The 17,883-nt window shown below is 40.9% G+C and overlaps 1 protein-coding gene across 1 annotated transcript in view; it reads left to right on the forward strand.

Annotated features, from left to right (window-relative positions):
* The first annotated feature begins 697 nt into the window (after positions 1–697).
* Positions 698–17,883, forward strand: part of LOC145437718 (protein trapped in endoderm-1-like) — a 29,554-nt gene continuing 12,368 nt past the window's right edge. The window contains exons 1-2 of the mRNA XM_080314996.1: positions 698–835; positions 9,731–9,928. Coding sequence (XP_080171122.1) covers positions 762–835; positions 9,731–9,928 — 272 coding nt within the window. The 5' untranslated portion in view covers positions 698–761. The remainder of the gene's footprint in view (positions 836–9,730; positions 9,929–17,883) is intronic.

The raw sequence follows: 17,883 nt of genomic DNA on the forward strand, positions 1-17,883 counted from the left end.
ATGTTTACATATGAATACATTCTTCAATTGTGAATTGAAGTTCTGTACCCCCAAGAAGCTCTTTGGATAATGGATTTTTTTAAACCAAGTTAATACTGATCGAACTAGCCTTGGGTCCTGGGGTATACTATTAATATCCAAGGTTGAACGCAAATATTCAAGTACTCAAATCTGAATGGAGCATCGACTGTAACGATCCGAGTTCAATGATAAGAGACGGGTGTTTTCGATGATCGACAAGATATGCCTCTCGCTACGTAGACTTATTTATCATGAAGAATTATATCGCTTCCTTTCCATATGATCTTCTCAGCCTTCAAAAATCAATTGGTCGTACCACAACATCTTAAGCATGAAGCACAAGGTACGCGGGTTCATGTTCGTGGAAATGGCATTTCTCTGCAATGTCGTGTCCGGTCCAAAGCATTGTCGCAATGCACGAAATATGTCTGGGAAAAACCACAAGTCTCTCGTAATGCTTACCTGTAATGCATATTTCCCACGAGTCATGGAAATCTGCATATTTTAAGCTGGGATCGCTTTAGACCAGGCCCTGCTGGCCATTCTTCTTTTGATATCATAAGGGACGCGACTGTACCGGTATATTAGCTCATGCGTGCACTGTTAGCAAAGCAGTAACATACGCTGCTCAGCTAACTGGCGTCGACTCTACGTACACGTACGTCGTACATTCATATCGCATTAATATATTTCACAGTTGTATTTTCAGCATATATTCAAACTATCATTAACGCTAATATATGGATAATTTAACCACCACAGCTGCAATCCCGGTGACGATTGACGAGAGCTTACAGAACGCAATATCGTTCCGGTACGTGAGTTCGCTTTAGAGCAGGGGTGGGCAAACTTTTGAGCTCGGGGGCCGCATTCAACATCCGAATCCATTCGCGGGCCGCACTATATAAAATTGGGATTATAACCAAAACGCACTGTTGATATTTGATTATACAGTGACGACATGGAGACAATATGTGTGCTATTCAAAACAAGCCAAATATTGCTTTGATGATATCTAACACTCGTCTGAAACATATGGTGGCGAGATTTCATAGGCTGGCGGACCTCAGTAACCATTGTCAAAACTATACAGATGAAAGTCGGTTGGCCCGATTCTTAGAACAGGATTGAAATATAAATCTGTGAGCAGCGATCTCTTCCTAGATTTAGTAATTCCATTTTTGGCTCAGTTCCAGGACACACAATGCTGACCGCATCATGACCATGTTAGCTTCAAACACGCTTCTACTATGTGTAGATAAAATATAAATACCCCCATTCTACGCATACAGACAACGAATCTACCTAAGACACGCCCGAATCGTTTTTTATAAGCACGTCACTGAAATAATTTAAAATGAAAATGAAGTGGCCAATCTGAAATCCCACTGGTGATCCAAATTATGTCAATCTCGTTGCAGCTATCTCGCTGTGATATTAAGTATTTACCTTGGATCAGTGGCTCTCGAGTTTTTTAAGACACGTCCCGCCCCCTTATGATGGTGTAAGATTTCGCGTCCCCTTATCGTCATATCACAAAACGCACCCAGGATGCTAGCAAACCTAACGGATAGTTTGAAGACATGGAAGGTTACGACTGCGGATCAGACATGGGGTGATTACTTCATGAATGTAATCGATTGCGATTACGATTACTTCTGAATGACGCGATTACGATTACGATTACGATTACAGCAAAATCACGAAGTAGTCGATTACGATTACGATTACATTGGAAAAGTAATCACGATTACTCACGATTACATTTATTTTGCATCTTAGCAGCCATGTTGGAAGACATCTTAGAAGCTATGCTGGATTGCACTGAAAAGGCCTAATGAGATAACAAACTCCCTAGAACAGATGCGTCATTTGTTTGTTAGGTCATAATGTATCCATTGCCCATTTTCATAGAGGACAATTTATCACGCCCAACGATTTGCATTCTTGCCAGGGCCATAATTGCCGCACCCCAAATTTCCCAATAAGGTGGAGAGCGAGCTCGAAGGGGACTCAAAAAGTATTTCGTAAACCAACATAAGTTATAGAGTATTTTCGAGAGATCTAATTAACTTGAAAATCCTCTCTAGATCAATGATTGCCAACCGCGGGTCCGAGAGCCGCATGTGGCTCTCAGCTAGCCAACTTGCGGCTCACCTTGACGTTGGAAAATCCAAGAAAATAATAAAAAAATCAATCTATAACAAAAAAATTGATATTCAAAAATTTCACTTGCTTTGCTTGGAATCTGGAGTTTATAATTTAGGGTGAAGACCAATTCCTTTGGTGTCGAGTAGCGATTCTATACTCAGCAACGATTTCGTTACTCAACTCACGTCAAAAAGTATGCTCACACTCAAATGCGTCTGGATTGGCTCTCAAATTTAAGTCTGCTCATCCCCAGACTTAATTAAGTGCAGGTGGCGTTACAAGACATTTTACAACGCTATCCGACCAGCAAACCCATGGATTATTTGACTTGATTGTTAAGTTCAACGGCCGCATTGAATAAATGCTTTTAAACCATTATGGAAATGTTTTCACGTCCTATTGTAGTTAATGTAGCCACTGACCCTACAGTAATTTACAACTTGAGTTGCTAGACATGCAGTCAGATATAAAGACATGACAATTTGTTTATGCGTGTCAAGAAAGTTTTTCTTTTAGTCTGCTACGTTTGAGCCACTACAATATCTTTTCATTATATAGCAAACCGGAGGTCACGAATTTAGAACATACACTAAAGTAATTATAACAAGAAACCGGAGGTCATAATTATGAATTACGTTGCCCCAGCTCTACAGGTAGGTAATTGTGTGGCGAGATAGCGCAGTGGTACAATCTACGGCTGCAATACCAATGGGCTGCGGGTTCGAGTCTGAACGAGGTCGACATCGGAATTCCTACCTAAGTGTTGGAGGTTTATCTAGGCTACTCCTCGCCATCTCATCCGCGTAAGCGGTTTCTTACAAAAGGCTTAGATGTGGGCGGTGCTGCAAGTCGGCAGATACGGAATCGAAAATGCATAAAATCGGCCTGGTGTAAATGTCTGTGGTAGTCGACAAACACCATGATTGCCTCAAATAAGTAAACTCTACAGGTATCTCCGACCATCGCGGACTGAGAGAGGATTAAAAATTAATAGCAGAATATTGCAATTACTAAATTTCTTGACGAAATTCAGTCTTCAACTTGAGATTACCACCCTACGGGGGCCAAAGACCAACAACGTTTGGACTGGGAGACGAATTGCTGTTTTGGTCCTGGTTCCAGCTACAACCCACGCTAACATGATATATAAGCCCATGGCCATGGCGGCAGGTTCCAATGTTGAATAAAGAATTACGAAATAGCGATAGGCGCCCGGTTCAAGTAGAGTCATTTGAGAAGAAGACGAAGCGAATATAAAATTCTGCCTTCAACTTAATACAGATATTGTCCTGCAAGCTGTCGTTACGAGAAATGGCAAAACGGCTCGCTTATGATATATATATCACCAGCTGTTGATTTTTACTGCATCGTTGTGGAAACCGCAATGTTTTATTTGACCAGTACAAAATTTCAAATCTTTGTCCGGTGTACGTACGTACTGGATAGGCCTACTACTCGCCAAGCAGCCACGGTCAAACTGCGTTTAACTAAGCATAAGCATAACCAAACATCAACACATGTTACTATTTTAAACTATAGGCAGAGCGGAAATAAATTATATACTGCTGCGAGGTAGTGGCGTGTGGAACGCATTGATAACCTGATATACAGCACGGCGGGTGTTCTTACAATCAGACCATATGATCAGACTAATGCACGACGCAGGTACATCGAATATCTATTATTTTACTGTGTTCTTACACAATGACGCACAAAGCTGATAGGCTGCTTCTGACGTAATAATGAGCAGTGGCGTTTGAAAATCACGAACCTGGTATAACATCTGTTCATTGTTCACGAATGTTCAGTTCATGTCATAGTCCTTGTACCAATAAAAAGTAATCGTTCTTTCACAGAGAAATCGATTAGATATGCGAAGTAGTCGATTACGATTACGATTACTTCGGAATTTTTTCGAATGCAATCGATTGCGATTACGATTACTTGAAAATGCTGTAATCGTCGTAATCGATTACGATTACTAATCACGATTACCCCATGTCTGCTGCGGATGAGAGGTTTTTAAATATGTAATTCAGACTAAATACATAGGAACAACTACGAATCGGCTGAAAATCGCGGGGAGCGCGAAAAATTTTTTGAGTTGATCTCAGCTTCGCGCCCCGCTTCAGATACTTTCACGCCCCCAAGGGCGGCGCGCCCACCAGTTTGAAAACCACTGTTTTAGAATTATCAAGGTGAAATATACTAAGAAAAACTTAATCAAGTGCCTGCATTAATTCGATTTTTAGTACGCATTTTCTAAAAATTTAAAAAAAAGTTTTTTAGACTCTCGCGGGCCGCACAGAACGGCGTGGCGGGCCGCAGTTTGCCCACCCCTGCTTTAGAGATAGTAAATACCAAATTTAAATTTCATATTTTCAGCATCCTAATCATACCTTTGGATTATACACTTGAAAATTATAAGAATTATATACATTCATTGACATAATGTGGTTGTAATGTTGTGGATGACTAATCTTGCCGACAATTAATTATAGGGGCCACCGTATTAGGGATAAGGTATAAGGGCCGTAGTTGTGCCATTGATCGATTGTACCATATACTGTTTAGTATAGCCTATATATAGCATACAGTATATCTAAACCCTACTTGGTGCTGACCATATTTATCTGTAGAGACGACATTTATTTTCACTGGTTCGATTGTCATTTTTCTCATCGCACTCGATTTATCATACTTGATCCACATGGTAGTCATATGCACTATCATAAATCGAGATAAGTGAAGTACACGCGTGACATCGAATTCGCGACCGCCATCTGTCTCGTTGGAGATACATCCCGGAATGATACAGTATACCAACTTTTTTAACTGTATAGTGTATAGCGGGGTGGGCAAACTACGGCCTGCGGGCCGCATGCCCGCCACACCGTTCTGTGCGGCCCGCGAGAGTATAAAGAAACTTATTAAAAATATTGATGAAATGCGTACTCAATGTCGAATTGTTTGTTTGTTTGTTTGTTTGTGGTATCATGGTGTTTCTCGACTACTACGATCATTTACACCAGGCCGATATTGTTCATTATTTCCCGTAACTGCCGACTTATAGCACGGCCCACCTCTAGGCTTTTTGTAAGACACCGCTTACGCGGAGGACGTACTCAATGTCGAATTAATGCGGACACTTGATTAAACTTTTTCATAACATATTTCACCATGATAATTCTAAGGCAGGGGGCCCGAAGCTGAGCTCAACTGATAACATTTTTCGCGCTTTGCGCGATTCACATCCCATTCGTAATTATTTCCAACTATTTACTCTGAATTTCATATTTAAAAATCTCTCATCGACAGTCGTAACCTTCCATGCCATCAAACTATCAGCCCACGCAGTTTCATCTGCTAAACATGACAAAAATACTAAACGAGATTAACATAATTCGGATCACGAGTGTGATTTTAGATTGGCCACTCCAGTTTTAATTATTTCAGTGATGTGCTTATACAAACGATTCGCGCGTGTCTTAGGTAGATTCGTTCTATGTATGCGTAGAATTAGGGTATTTATATTTTATCGACACATAGTAGAACCGTATTTGCAGCTAACATGGTTATGATGCTGTCAGCGTTGTGTGTCCTGGAACTGAATCAAAAGTTGAATTTGTAAATCTTTGAACAGATCGCTGCTCTGAGATTTAAATTTCAATCCTGTTTTAAGAATCGGAACAACCGACTTTCATCGCTGTAGTTTTGACAAATAGGTTATTGAGGCCGACCAGCCTATGAAATCTCGCCACTGTTTTTGAGGCTTATACGGTATCCTCAAAGCAATGAGTGGATTGGTGTAAATAGGCATATATATTATCTCCATGTCCTCACTATATAATCAAATACCAATATTGCGTTTTGGTTTATAGTCCCAATTTTATATAGTGCGGCCCGCGAATGGATTCATATGTTGAATGCGACCCGCGAGCACAAAAGTTTGCGCACCCCTGGTCTATAGACTATAATTCCGAAACGCATTATATCATGGAAAAATGAGAAAGTTATCTCCCTGTTGTACGTATCGATTCAGCATTACACTACAGCAGCGTTTGAAATTGTTTACTTAACCTGACGACTTGCGTAAAAATGTCGGTGCTATTGCGTGACCAGATTGCATAAGCATTCAGCCCATACGGCTGTATGGGGTTCGAAGTCAAAACGGATTCTACCAAACATCAATTCCCGTTCATATTTTCGAATGTAATATTTTGTTTGAGTATAGTATGAATATCTCGATTCGGCTTATACCATTTGTGCCTTATTTGTTCATCGATATGATCAGATTCAATTTAATGCCATGCCTATAGCTTGCAGGTGACAGGCGTTTATGCGGGTTGCGCTTGGTTTGCGTGCAAACATAGCGATTCGGTTTCATATCTATAATCTTAATAATGCAGGGGTTCCCAACCTACGGGTCGCGACCTTCATGGAGTAGTTTGCCTAACATCTGGGGTCGCGTAGACGAAAACTAAATACCACTGACTATTATGAGAATGCCAGAGACTTTCGGCTGCACATTTCTAAAAAAGTTTGGTTGATTTTTAAAAATAAAAAAGCGGCTATTATTATGAAGTGCGCAATGCACACAACCACACATAGTCACCAGCTTCCTACGTAGGCAGTGAATACGTTTGGACGAAGATGATCACAATTTTCTTAGTAACCAGCGCGCCAAATTGAGAGGTGGTTCGACTATCAAAAGGTTGGGAACCCTTGTCATAATGTGACTCATTTGATCATCATTACGATCAAATGGACCCAACAATGACTTGCGATCTAGCCCATGGAAAACAAAACAAATTTCGAGTTAACTCGGCTGTGCAAAATGTTCCGATGTGCTTAAAGTGCAGTGACGTATTTCCGCATCTCATCAACGGTAACCTGACTCACTTGTATTTCAGATAATATCCCCATACGAAATCGCTTTCTGCTGAATTTAACATCCGCCCATTGTCGGCTAGCGAAATCTATGTCCGACACTTGCATGTAAATGAACCAACTGTAGTGATTTTAGACGTTATTTTTCAGTTGACCAGACTATCGGAGGTACAAACGTTAATATACAGTTGAATAACATATTTATATTGCAATAAACCCGAATATTTTGGGCTGGCACTCGCCAGGAGTTAACCGTCAAAAACTAGTAAATATTTCAAAAGAACTTTGCATATCAACATTCACGTCATATACAAGGTTCTTTTGAAATCTCTACCACACTCTTAACGAAAAGATTGTTTATTTCTACCCGTGTGCCGCCTAATAACGAGTGTGAATACACACCCACGGCCCACGAGACCATAACCCACCTCAGACTCATACCGCGATGTAAATCGAGTACAACATTTGAATTCCTATATTATGAAAGCACGAAGAGACGTAAGGTAGACTTGTACAAACTACTCATTTACTTATTTGACGGTCGACTAACTAACGTTTTTTTTTAATGGTTCTAGTTCTATAGTTGCGGATATTGAAAGGTGTGCTTCTCAGGGTTGTCACCAAGTCATAAGGCACCAAGTCATAAGGCTCCGAGTCACAAGACAATTTCAGTTTTATAGTTTTGACTCGAGTCAAGTCGAGTCATTTTCTACCCACCACCGAGTCAAGTCTGAGTCCAAGTCGTCGAGCAGAGAGTCGAAGTCGAGTCATGGTATTATGACTCGATTCCCAGTTCAAGTTATTGTGTTGACTGCTCAGTTTCCAGTTAAAGTCTTGATAAACCCACTTCTAATAACTCTATTTGGTGATATTGAATGGTTCGCATTTAAAATATACTAATTTTCATCACTTTTAGCATTTTCACGCACCAGTCAAATTGACGAAATCCCAATGATGGTTACTTCACTATTCTTCGACATTACAATAAAATGTCGGTCTCGGCCGCCTGGGTTTCGAGGCATATGACTTGGTTCGAGTCATGCGCAATGACTCGACTCCAAGTTGAGTCAATACACAGATTGACTCGAGTCGAATCGAGTCACTTCCGTATTTTGAGAAAATGACTCGAGGCAAGTCGAGTCATCAGAAAATCGCGACTCGAGTCAGACTCGAGTCAGTACAACCCTGGGTTCTAGTTCTAGTTATTGTTGCATATTTGGAAATTCAGCAGTTCTACTTCTAGTTTCACGTTTCAATAAAATACTAGTTGCTGAACTAGAAAACACGGGTTTTCGTTCTGCGTAAATCGAGATACCGGTGTTCTGTTGAATGATGTATGTGCACTGTGCAAGTGTGCAGCCATTACCAGCTCGAAGTCGCCAATACGATAGTATTGTTATAACAATGGCGCAGCCAGCGGGTGGATTTTGGGATCGAAATCTCTTCCTTTTCAAACTCGAGACCCCGTCCTATTGAAATGTCGATTCTATGTCTACTATTTCCGATATAATAAACACCAATGTGTGAACTAGGAGAATGAAATCGGTGCGGTTTTTAACATTTAAGGACTTGGGAACCCTACGTCAGAGGTGGGCAAATATTTTTCTGAGACTGAGAGGCAGGAAATACGTTGGCGCGCCAAGACAAAAGTTTGCACGATATTCTGCAGCGTATTAATTTTTGAAAGTCTTCATTTCTAGTTTTAGTTCTAGTTGTATATTTTCGAAAATTCAGTAGTTATAGTTATAGTTGCTAGTTTTAGAAATTGAGTATAGTTCTACTTTTAGTTAGGGTTGCATTTAAAACAAACGGTGTTTTAAAACACTTTGTTTAACACATGTCTTGAATAGTGTTTTAAATAAAGTCCTTTATAAAAAACAAAATTGTTTTTTCAAAGTTGTAAAATCATGCCATAATTGTGTAAATACTTTCCAAAAAACATGTTATATGAGCCTACGGACGATTACCACCCGATATAGCCGACGTATATCGATATGGGATGGTTGGAAACCTCAAAGTAGTCATTTCCACAATAATAGTACAGATATTTCGCCAAAGGAGCTATATTTACCCTATATTTTCAATTGTCAACGCCAATCCGCTATGACGTCACAAATACATATTAGTGACGTCATGGCTTAAAAAAAACAATGAAAAACATGTTTTAAATTAGGGCTTTGTTTTAAACATGTTTGTTTTAAATTGATTTTTGTTTTAAATGCATCCCCAATTCTAGTTATAGTTGTGCTTTTGAAAGTCTGGCGAAAGAAGGTGTGCATGTGCACGTAGGATTTATGACCGCGATGTATTTACGGATAGGTCCTGATTTCGTGTACCACCCATTCCGGCCCTTTAACTCTGCATACACACTTTTTACGCTATGTGTGCAGTTGCTGACGATTACCCCCGGACGAGCGCCAGCCGAAAATATCTGGATTTAATTCAATTTGAATATAATTTTCTGCTGTAGATTGAAGTTTGGCAAAGCTAAAAATATTCGAGTTGTCCCACTCTGAGTTGCAGGTATTCAGGATGTCCCATTCCGAATGCTTCATCATTTTGCAGCTTCGATACGTATGGCCTAACATTGCAGTGAAACTAGGCGCGACGATTTTCAACTTGACCAACGCTGATATGTCACGGCTAACGAAAATTCCAATATTTTCAGGCCGTTCGGAATCACCATTGCTCTGTGGTCGATTTTTGTCGGATCAGTCGGGAACCTGCTCACTATCCTCACGTATTTGGCCAACGTGAAGCTGCGCACCACCTTTAACATGTTTCTAGTCAATTTGGCGGTAATCGACTTTTGGACGGCCGTCGGAATGTTACCGTTTAATTTAGCGGGATATGTGCAAATGAAATGGTGAGTGATGACTTTCAAGGTTCTAAGGATATAGCTAATCGAATCGAACATTTGTATATACACTATTTTGAATGTTTCAACTTTCGCTTGTACGTGTCAAATATCCGCAGTGGAGTAGGTACATGGTTTCTATACTCCATGTAAAAGAAGCAGAGGTTTTCAAACTAGTCAGTTTGGCTGTACTCAAGTCAAGTATTTGAAGAGCTTCTCGGAGGTGCGGAATTCCAATACGATTGTATAATATATTTATATTGAAATGAACCCGAATACTTTTGGCTGACACTCGTCAGGGTAATAGTCAGCAACTAGTACAGTATGGGTCGGGGACATTTTGATGATATAATATGGCTAGCCGTTAAATTTTTAATTTGACACTTAATCGCATCTCATTCTTCAATATTGCCGAAATTTTTAATAAGTTTTGATAACGGCTGGAATCATTATTCTTCATGTATCCTTTATGAGGTGAAAACGGTGAATTCTTCCAGGGGGTATAAGGTCTCAAAAGCCTTTTCAAAGCCTTGCAATCTACGCTAAATATTTGTTGGTAGTAATTTTTCACTGTCGGTCCAATATAATAGATTCTTCTGCAATAGGGCGAATACCGCACCTGTTGTTTGTTGTTGAATGTTTACTGTTCTCTGCAATTGTTGGTTTTGCATTAAAATGTATATCTTATTAGCCTTAACCTTTGAAAGATACCATATGAATCATCTAACGGACCTAAAATTAAAATGTTTCACTTGAAATCGGTGCCTTGACCCTGTAGCTAAGCTAAATTTCCCCATGCTCAGCTTAAGTCATCCATTGTGTCGTATGCTCAAACCGTTTTCATTAGTGCGAGCGTTATAACATCACATCCGTGTATAAGCCGGAAATATTGTGGAGCATGTATAGTGAACCTCGATTTCGTGTCACCATGACGCAGGGTTGTAATGACTCGAGTCATGACTCGACTCGAGTCCGACTCGAGTCACGATTTTCTGATGACTCGACTTGACTCGAGTCATTTTTCCAAAGTATGGAAATGACTCGACTCGACTCGAGTCAGTCTGTGTATTGACTCGACTTGGACTCGAGTCATTGGGCATGACTCGAGCCAAGTCATTGACTCGAGACTCAGACGTCCAAGACCGACAGTTCATTGTAATTCCAAAGCCAACACACTATTGGAATTTTGTCTGTTGGTACTGGTACTTGAAAATGCGACCAGAAATTGCTGAAAGTGAGGGAAATTCGTATATTATAACATCGAACCATTCGATACCACCAAATAGAGCAGTGGTTCCCAACCGGGGAGGAATTCCCCCCTTGGGGGGAATTTTGCAATTTTTAGGGAGGAATTCCACTTTAGAATTGTAACGGATTTCCCAAAATGTTCATGTCCGAACAGTCATGTTCGCAACCAGTTATATCAGAGCGTATGCTCCTTATAGCTGTTTTTTTGCTGAAAGTATGTTCAAATGCTATTTGAAATCTCTTTCTCCCATACAAGTTCGCCCCTTTTTTTGAACTAGTTCAGATGTGCTGCAGTTCGCAAGACAATTTTGTAGGCCAGCGACGGCCTCTCAATCAAATATATTCTAAGCGAGCAAATGTCGTGCCGAATCTATCACAACAAGGCCTCTAACGAAAGTATTTATCTTATATTTTCATGTCAACATTTTCATAAAGTGACAAAATATTCCAACATCATCGATTCAAGTCAAAGAGATCGGTAGCCTTGCTTTATTTTTAGTGAACAACTACTCGATCGAAAAAATGCATGTTAAACATGGTGCAATGTTGCCGAAACCGAATGAGTGTCCTAAATTTCAATGAGCTCAAGCAGGAAATCTGATCACGTGTATGTTATATATCAAGGTATATATCAGGGCTGTAACCAAGTCACGTGGCTCCGTGTCACAAGTCAATTTCACTTTCATAGTTTTGACTCGAGTCAAGTCGAGTCATTTTCAATTCACCATTGAGTCAAGTCCGACGGTCCAAGTCACCGAGCATAGGGTCGAGTCCGAGTTATGGTATTATGACTCGAGTACGAGTCCAATTCCTTGTGTTGACTGCTCAGTTTCCAGTTAAAGTCTTGTTAAAATCACTTTTTATAACTCTGTTTGGTGATATTGAATGATTTTGATTTATAATATACTCATTTTCCTCACTTTGAGCAGTTTATTGTCGCATTCTCAAGTACCAGGACCAATAGAAGAAATTCCGAAAGGAAGGCCACTTTACTGTTCTTCGAAATTACAATGAAATGTCGGTCTTGGCCGTCTTATAGTCACGAGTCATATGGCTTGGTTCGAGTCATGTACAATGACTCCAAGTCGAGTCAATACCCAGATTGTCTCTAGTAGAGTCGAGTCGTTTCCCTATTTTGAGAAAATGAATCGAGTCAAGTCGAGTCGTCAGAAAATGCTGACTCGAGTCCGACTCGAGTGTGGTCAATCCTGCTATATATGAAAATACCAATATTATTGGCCAAATGCATATACGCACACTTGAGAAAAAATCGCGAGACCAGCAAATTTATGCATACTGATTTTTCACAGCAGTTATATTAGCGATTGGTGCATGATAAGTCGAAAACACAAATGGAAGTGCGGGGGTCTGTTGAGTCAAGCCTTCCAGAATTTGTTTGATTTGGACCAAGACCATTGTTTTTGGAGGTCTACAAAAGTATTGTTACAGCCCTGCTAGAAACAGACACTCCGTACCTCCGGTCTTATTCTTGGGTCAACAGGTGATTGCGCGGTAAAAAATGACCTTTTTTTAATCATCGGGCAGATTTCTCCTAAGGGGGGAATTTTGGCTTAAATTTCGGCCAAGGGAGGCACAAGATGAAAAAGGTTGGGAACCACTGAAATAGAGGTATAAAAGTGGGATTTTAACATGAATTTTACAAGAAACTGAGCAGTCAACACAGTGACTTGGACTCGACTCGAGTCATAATACTGTGACTCGGACTCGACCCTCTTTTCACTGACTTGGACTCGGACTTGACACGGTGGTGAATTGAGAATGACTCGACTTGACTCGAGTCAAAACTATAAAAGTGAGATTGACTTGTGACTCGGTAACTTGTGACTTGGTTACAACCCTGCCATGACGTCACCAATCTTCAAGTGTGACGTAGCAGTCAACTGAATTCCTGGTATGGCTCTGTCAGAATTATAATTGAAAATGCAAGGTAAATATGGCTCTTTTGACGACAAATGTTCCCGGCCCTGTGGTAGAGAATTGGAGATAACATCGTATATCAACAATCTTATCACAATATATGACGGCACGAGCACCAAATATCGAGTAATCGGGGCGGAGGGAGCGCTTAAGCCAAGGGTGGCCAGCCTTTTTGCAATTCACGGCCGCATTTCAATTACTCGTGTAGCCTACAGCCGCATTCCAGGTCATAGTCGTAATGAACTAACATGACGCCAAATAAATATGTTAAACTGTTCATGCGCATTTCCATGAGCTTTATTCAGATCGGCTTACTATACGGACTTAAATCGCGAGGGAAGTTATGAATAGTTGCTGGGATTCGTCATGGTCGCGCCACGCGCGAAAAATTTTCAGATTCGCGAATGAATTTCTTCATTAAAAAATATTAGTACTTTCACATATTCCTGTCAAGCATTTATCCGTTCTCACGCCATGTGATAAGCTCACCGGTAGAGTTGATGGAGGGGATGTTTTCGAAAATGTTTGAGCAAGTTATAAATGATGATTGATGTTCGGGTGGGTCAATTGTTGTTACTCACTTTGTTGCATGCTGTTATTTCTTGACCTCCCATAAAGATTGTCAGTATATACTGGTAAGATATCGGAATCACCCCAACGTACCAGAAACAAGTTTGTTTCCTGAGTAACACACGATTCCAGGTTAATGTTTCTATGTAAGGCTCATCATATTCCTTTACTGTTCACGTTTGTATTGTGGGGCTGAGATTGCAAAGGGCGCTACTATATCGAAATCGAAAATTGAAGTCACGTTGAATCTCGCGCAACGCGGGGAAAATTTCAAGATCATTTTAAATCTTTCAAAACGTCGTGGGTCAATTTGTAAATTCAATTTGCATGGCGATGGCCGCCATCACATACCAATTAATTTATGTGTTCACGGCCGCACAAATTCCCTTCTACGGCCGCAGGTTGGGTACCCCTGGCTTAAGCTCAATGTATCATGTTAGATGGTACACGAACTCGTTCCGTAGGCACAAATTTGGTTAGCGTATTTTGATAAAAGTCGACTCCAAGGCCCCCAGCTCGAAGTGTGAACGTAAATAGAATTCAAAAGAACATTGTTTATCAACATTGTTTATCGTCAGCAACTAGCAGAGATTGGGAAAGAACATCAGGAAATATTATTCAACGGTATATTCAAGTTCTTTACCTCCAAGAAGCCGATCAATTTCGTAATAATTCCTTTCTCAACTCACTGGTAAGCCGCACCAACTGAATGATGCAAGCCACGATTAGCCTTCAATCCTCTTAAATTTCAATAATTGGATATTTGTTGTGACCCTGGGGAGTTTTGAGATAAGTGATGTCTTCTCTCTTGAGTGGAAGTTTCCGTTAAGGTAGAGTTAGGGATAATACCGGGATCAGATTAAACCCAAATCCCCGGATTCCGAGATCGGGAATCCTCGAGGTCCCAACCAATGTTCCCTCTAATTTTTCACGAGTCTGCGCAAACACGCCAACTCACTGCGCAGGCACTTGGACAACAGTGCGCAACCACCCAAAGGGTGATAAACAAACTTCTGGGGGGCTTCGCCCCCCAGACCCCCCGGGCTTTCGCCCTTTTCCACCTGCTTATCATGACATTGGTGGTTGTGTCGCCTATACGCGCGGTGCGCGAAAAATTTATATAGTTCATGGTTGCATTGGTCAATATGATCGGGAATTGCATATATTGTGCTATCAATTATTGTCCTCTCCCTGCTCACATAATCAGATTTACCGGTAGAGCTGATCGAGCGAGGTGTGTTCGAATGGATAGGCCCTCTAAATAATAACAAAACATCTTCGTACGTACCTGTTGCTAATGACTTCGTTACATGATGCTATTTCGTGACCTTCTATCTGCTATGTCAAAAGATATTGAAATCACTCGAACGTTCTAAACTAAAAGAGGTACACCATTTCAAATTGGTATTTATTTACTGGAAGATAATGCTCCTTCGATATAGCATTTGTCTTGTTTTGGGACTCGGATCACCGGGACAGCACAAGGGCAGTCGTTTTCGGCCAAGGTTTTCTCGCTGCTGATCGTTCTGGCACACTTCTCGGAGTCGCATCTGTTACGCATCCTTCAATTTCATATGTCTTGGCGCGTCATGGTGCGGTAATGGCCGACGCCCAAGTTCCCATGTCTATAAATCATGCGTATTTTTTGTCTGGATAGGTTACCCAATAACTAAGATATCCGACAATATTAAATCGCGCGTAGCGCAAAAAAAATCCTGAAAACTCCAAAAAATACATCATGAGTTATGTTAATTCACGAAATAATTTTGGGGCCCCGTCGAGCTCGGCCCCTCCTATTGGGGGGTTTGGGGTGCGGCTGTTACGGTCCTGAGTGAATCGTACGCAATGCCACGCGGAGAAAACTATTCGTTAGTTTCTCGCAGATTAACTTCGAGCTAGCCCATTTTTATTTATAACTTTGTTAAACTATGTTATTTCGCTATTCCCAGAAAGTAATCCGTTATTGAAATGATATCAGTATCGCTCACGCGTACGAGACCATACTAAAAAAATCTCTTCCGTGAGGCGCACGTGATAGTAAATTCTCATTTCTTCACGGAGCGCAATATTTACCATTGCGGGCCGCACTTGTAGGCCTACCTCGATTTCAGACTTCGGTGATAACACTATTTGGCCCTGGCAATGTTGCATCTAATTTTTCACGAGTCTGTGCGCCTGTGTGGTCCATTGGACAACAGTGCGCAACGACTAAAAAAGAACATCACATCTGATTTTTTGTGCGCAGCTTAGATTTTCTGTGCGCAGAGACCGTTTCAGCACTGCGCATTTGCGCACGTGCGCAGCTTAGAGGGAACATTGGTCCCAACACTATTTGGAATATGTAGCCTATTTGTAGACGAGGCACTAATCTGCGAAATCAACCTATAACCGTTTCAATTCTCAAGTTACGGATCAGTTGACCCGATATCGCTGTCTCACCATACCTATAGGAAAGTCAAGTCTACCACGGACACAGTGAACATTAATCATTCATACTTAAGCTTTAAATAAGAACAATTCTGACATGACGGTGCGGGCCTTATTATTGAGTGTAGGCTATACACCATTCAACCAGTTATCGAATCCATGTTAATTACCCTACTAATCTAATCTAGTGGATGGTCCTTTTCGTACCGGTCTGATACGCACGACTGAAGCCGTTAAGCACCATTGACCCTAACACACAAGAACATGAGCGATCTCGTTAATTATTCAGTATAGAGCCTATACTTTCACGAAATAAAGAACACGAGAAGCGGTGGAAATAAGTTTATAATAGTACAAGATGTGGTCAGTAACGTAATATACGCTGTACTTTAATATACAGGGTTGTAACCAAGTCACAAGGTCACAAGTCACAAGTCAATCTCACTTTTATAGTTTCGATTCGAGTCATGTCCAGTCTTTCTCAATTCACCACCGAGTCAAGTCAGCGTCCAAGTCTGTGAGTAAAGAGTCGAGTCCGAGTCATAGTGTTGTGAATCGAGTCCGAGTCCAAGTCATTGCGTTTACTGTTCAGTTTTGTGTTCAATCCCCTTTTTTCAACTCCGCTGTAGTGATATAGAATGGCTTGCATTCATATTCATAATATAGTAATTTTTCTCAGTCCAGACAGCTTTTGGCCCTACTTTACAAGTACCAGGTCTTATTGACGAAATAATAATCGTATGGTAACTTTATTATTCTTCAAAATTACAATGAAATGTCTGTCTTGGCCTTGCTAGTCTCGAGTCATATGACTAAGCTCGAGTCAGACGCAATGACTGAACACAGGCATACAATTCCCTCTAACCTGCGCGCGTGCCCGGCCGCGCACAGAAAAACGTGTCACTCGTGACAAATTAGAGGGAACATTGATTACAAGTCGAGTTAATACACAAATTGACTCGAGTCGAATCATTTTACGCATTTGGCAATATGACTCGAGTCACTTTGAGTCACCAAAAAATGCGACTCGAGTCCTTACAACCCTGCTCTAGTATATTTTTGCAACTCGCACTATCAGTATTAGACATTAACAGATATAATAATTTTGTCATTTCAAAACACCCAAAGACTGCGGTACAATGAAAAGATAGGACGTTGTCGAAACATTGGGGCAGTCTTTGAAATCAGACACTCGCCTGGGGCTAGGCGATGTAAGTAAGAGGCATGCACACTGGGTGGAAGGCCCAGAGTTGTGATAAATCGAGTCTCAAAATGCAGAAATGACTCGACTCGAGTCAATCTGTGTATTGACTCAACTTGGACTCGAGTCAATGCGCATGACTCGAACGAAGTCATACGACTTGAGATTCAGACGGCCAAGACCGACTTTTCATTCTAATTTTGAAGAATAGTAAAGTTACCACCATATTGTGATTTCGTTTATTGGTACTTAAAAATGCGACCAGAGACTGGTAAAAGTGAGGGAAATTAGTATATTATAAATGCAAGCCATTCGATATCACCAAACAGAGTTACAAAAGTGGGTTTAACAAAACTTCAACTGGAAACTGAGCAGTCAACACAATGACTTGGACTCGTACTCGGACTCGAGTCATAATACCATGACTCGGACTCGACCCTCTGCTCGATGATTTGGACTCGGACTTGACTCGGTGTGGAATTCAAAATGACTCGACTTGACTCGAGTCAAAACTATAAAAGTGAGATTAACTCGTGACTCGGAGCCTTGTGACTTGGTTACAACCCTGGAAAGGACTAAG

This window comes from Botryllus schlosseri, chromosome 4, assembly GCF_051294905.1.
Source record: "Botryllus schlosseri isolate E-star chromosome 4, Bs_hap1, whole genome shotgun sequence".
NCBI classification, from domain to species: domain Eukaryota; kingdom Metazoa; phylum Chordata; class Ascidiacea; order Stolidobranchia; family Styelidae; genus Botryllus; species Botryllus schlosseri.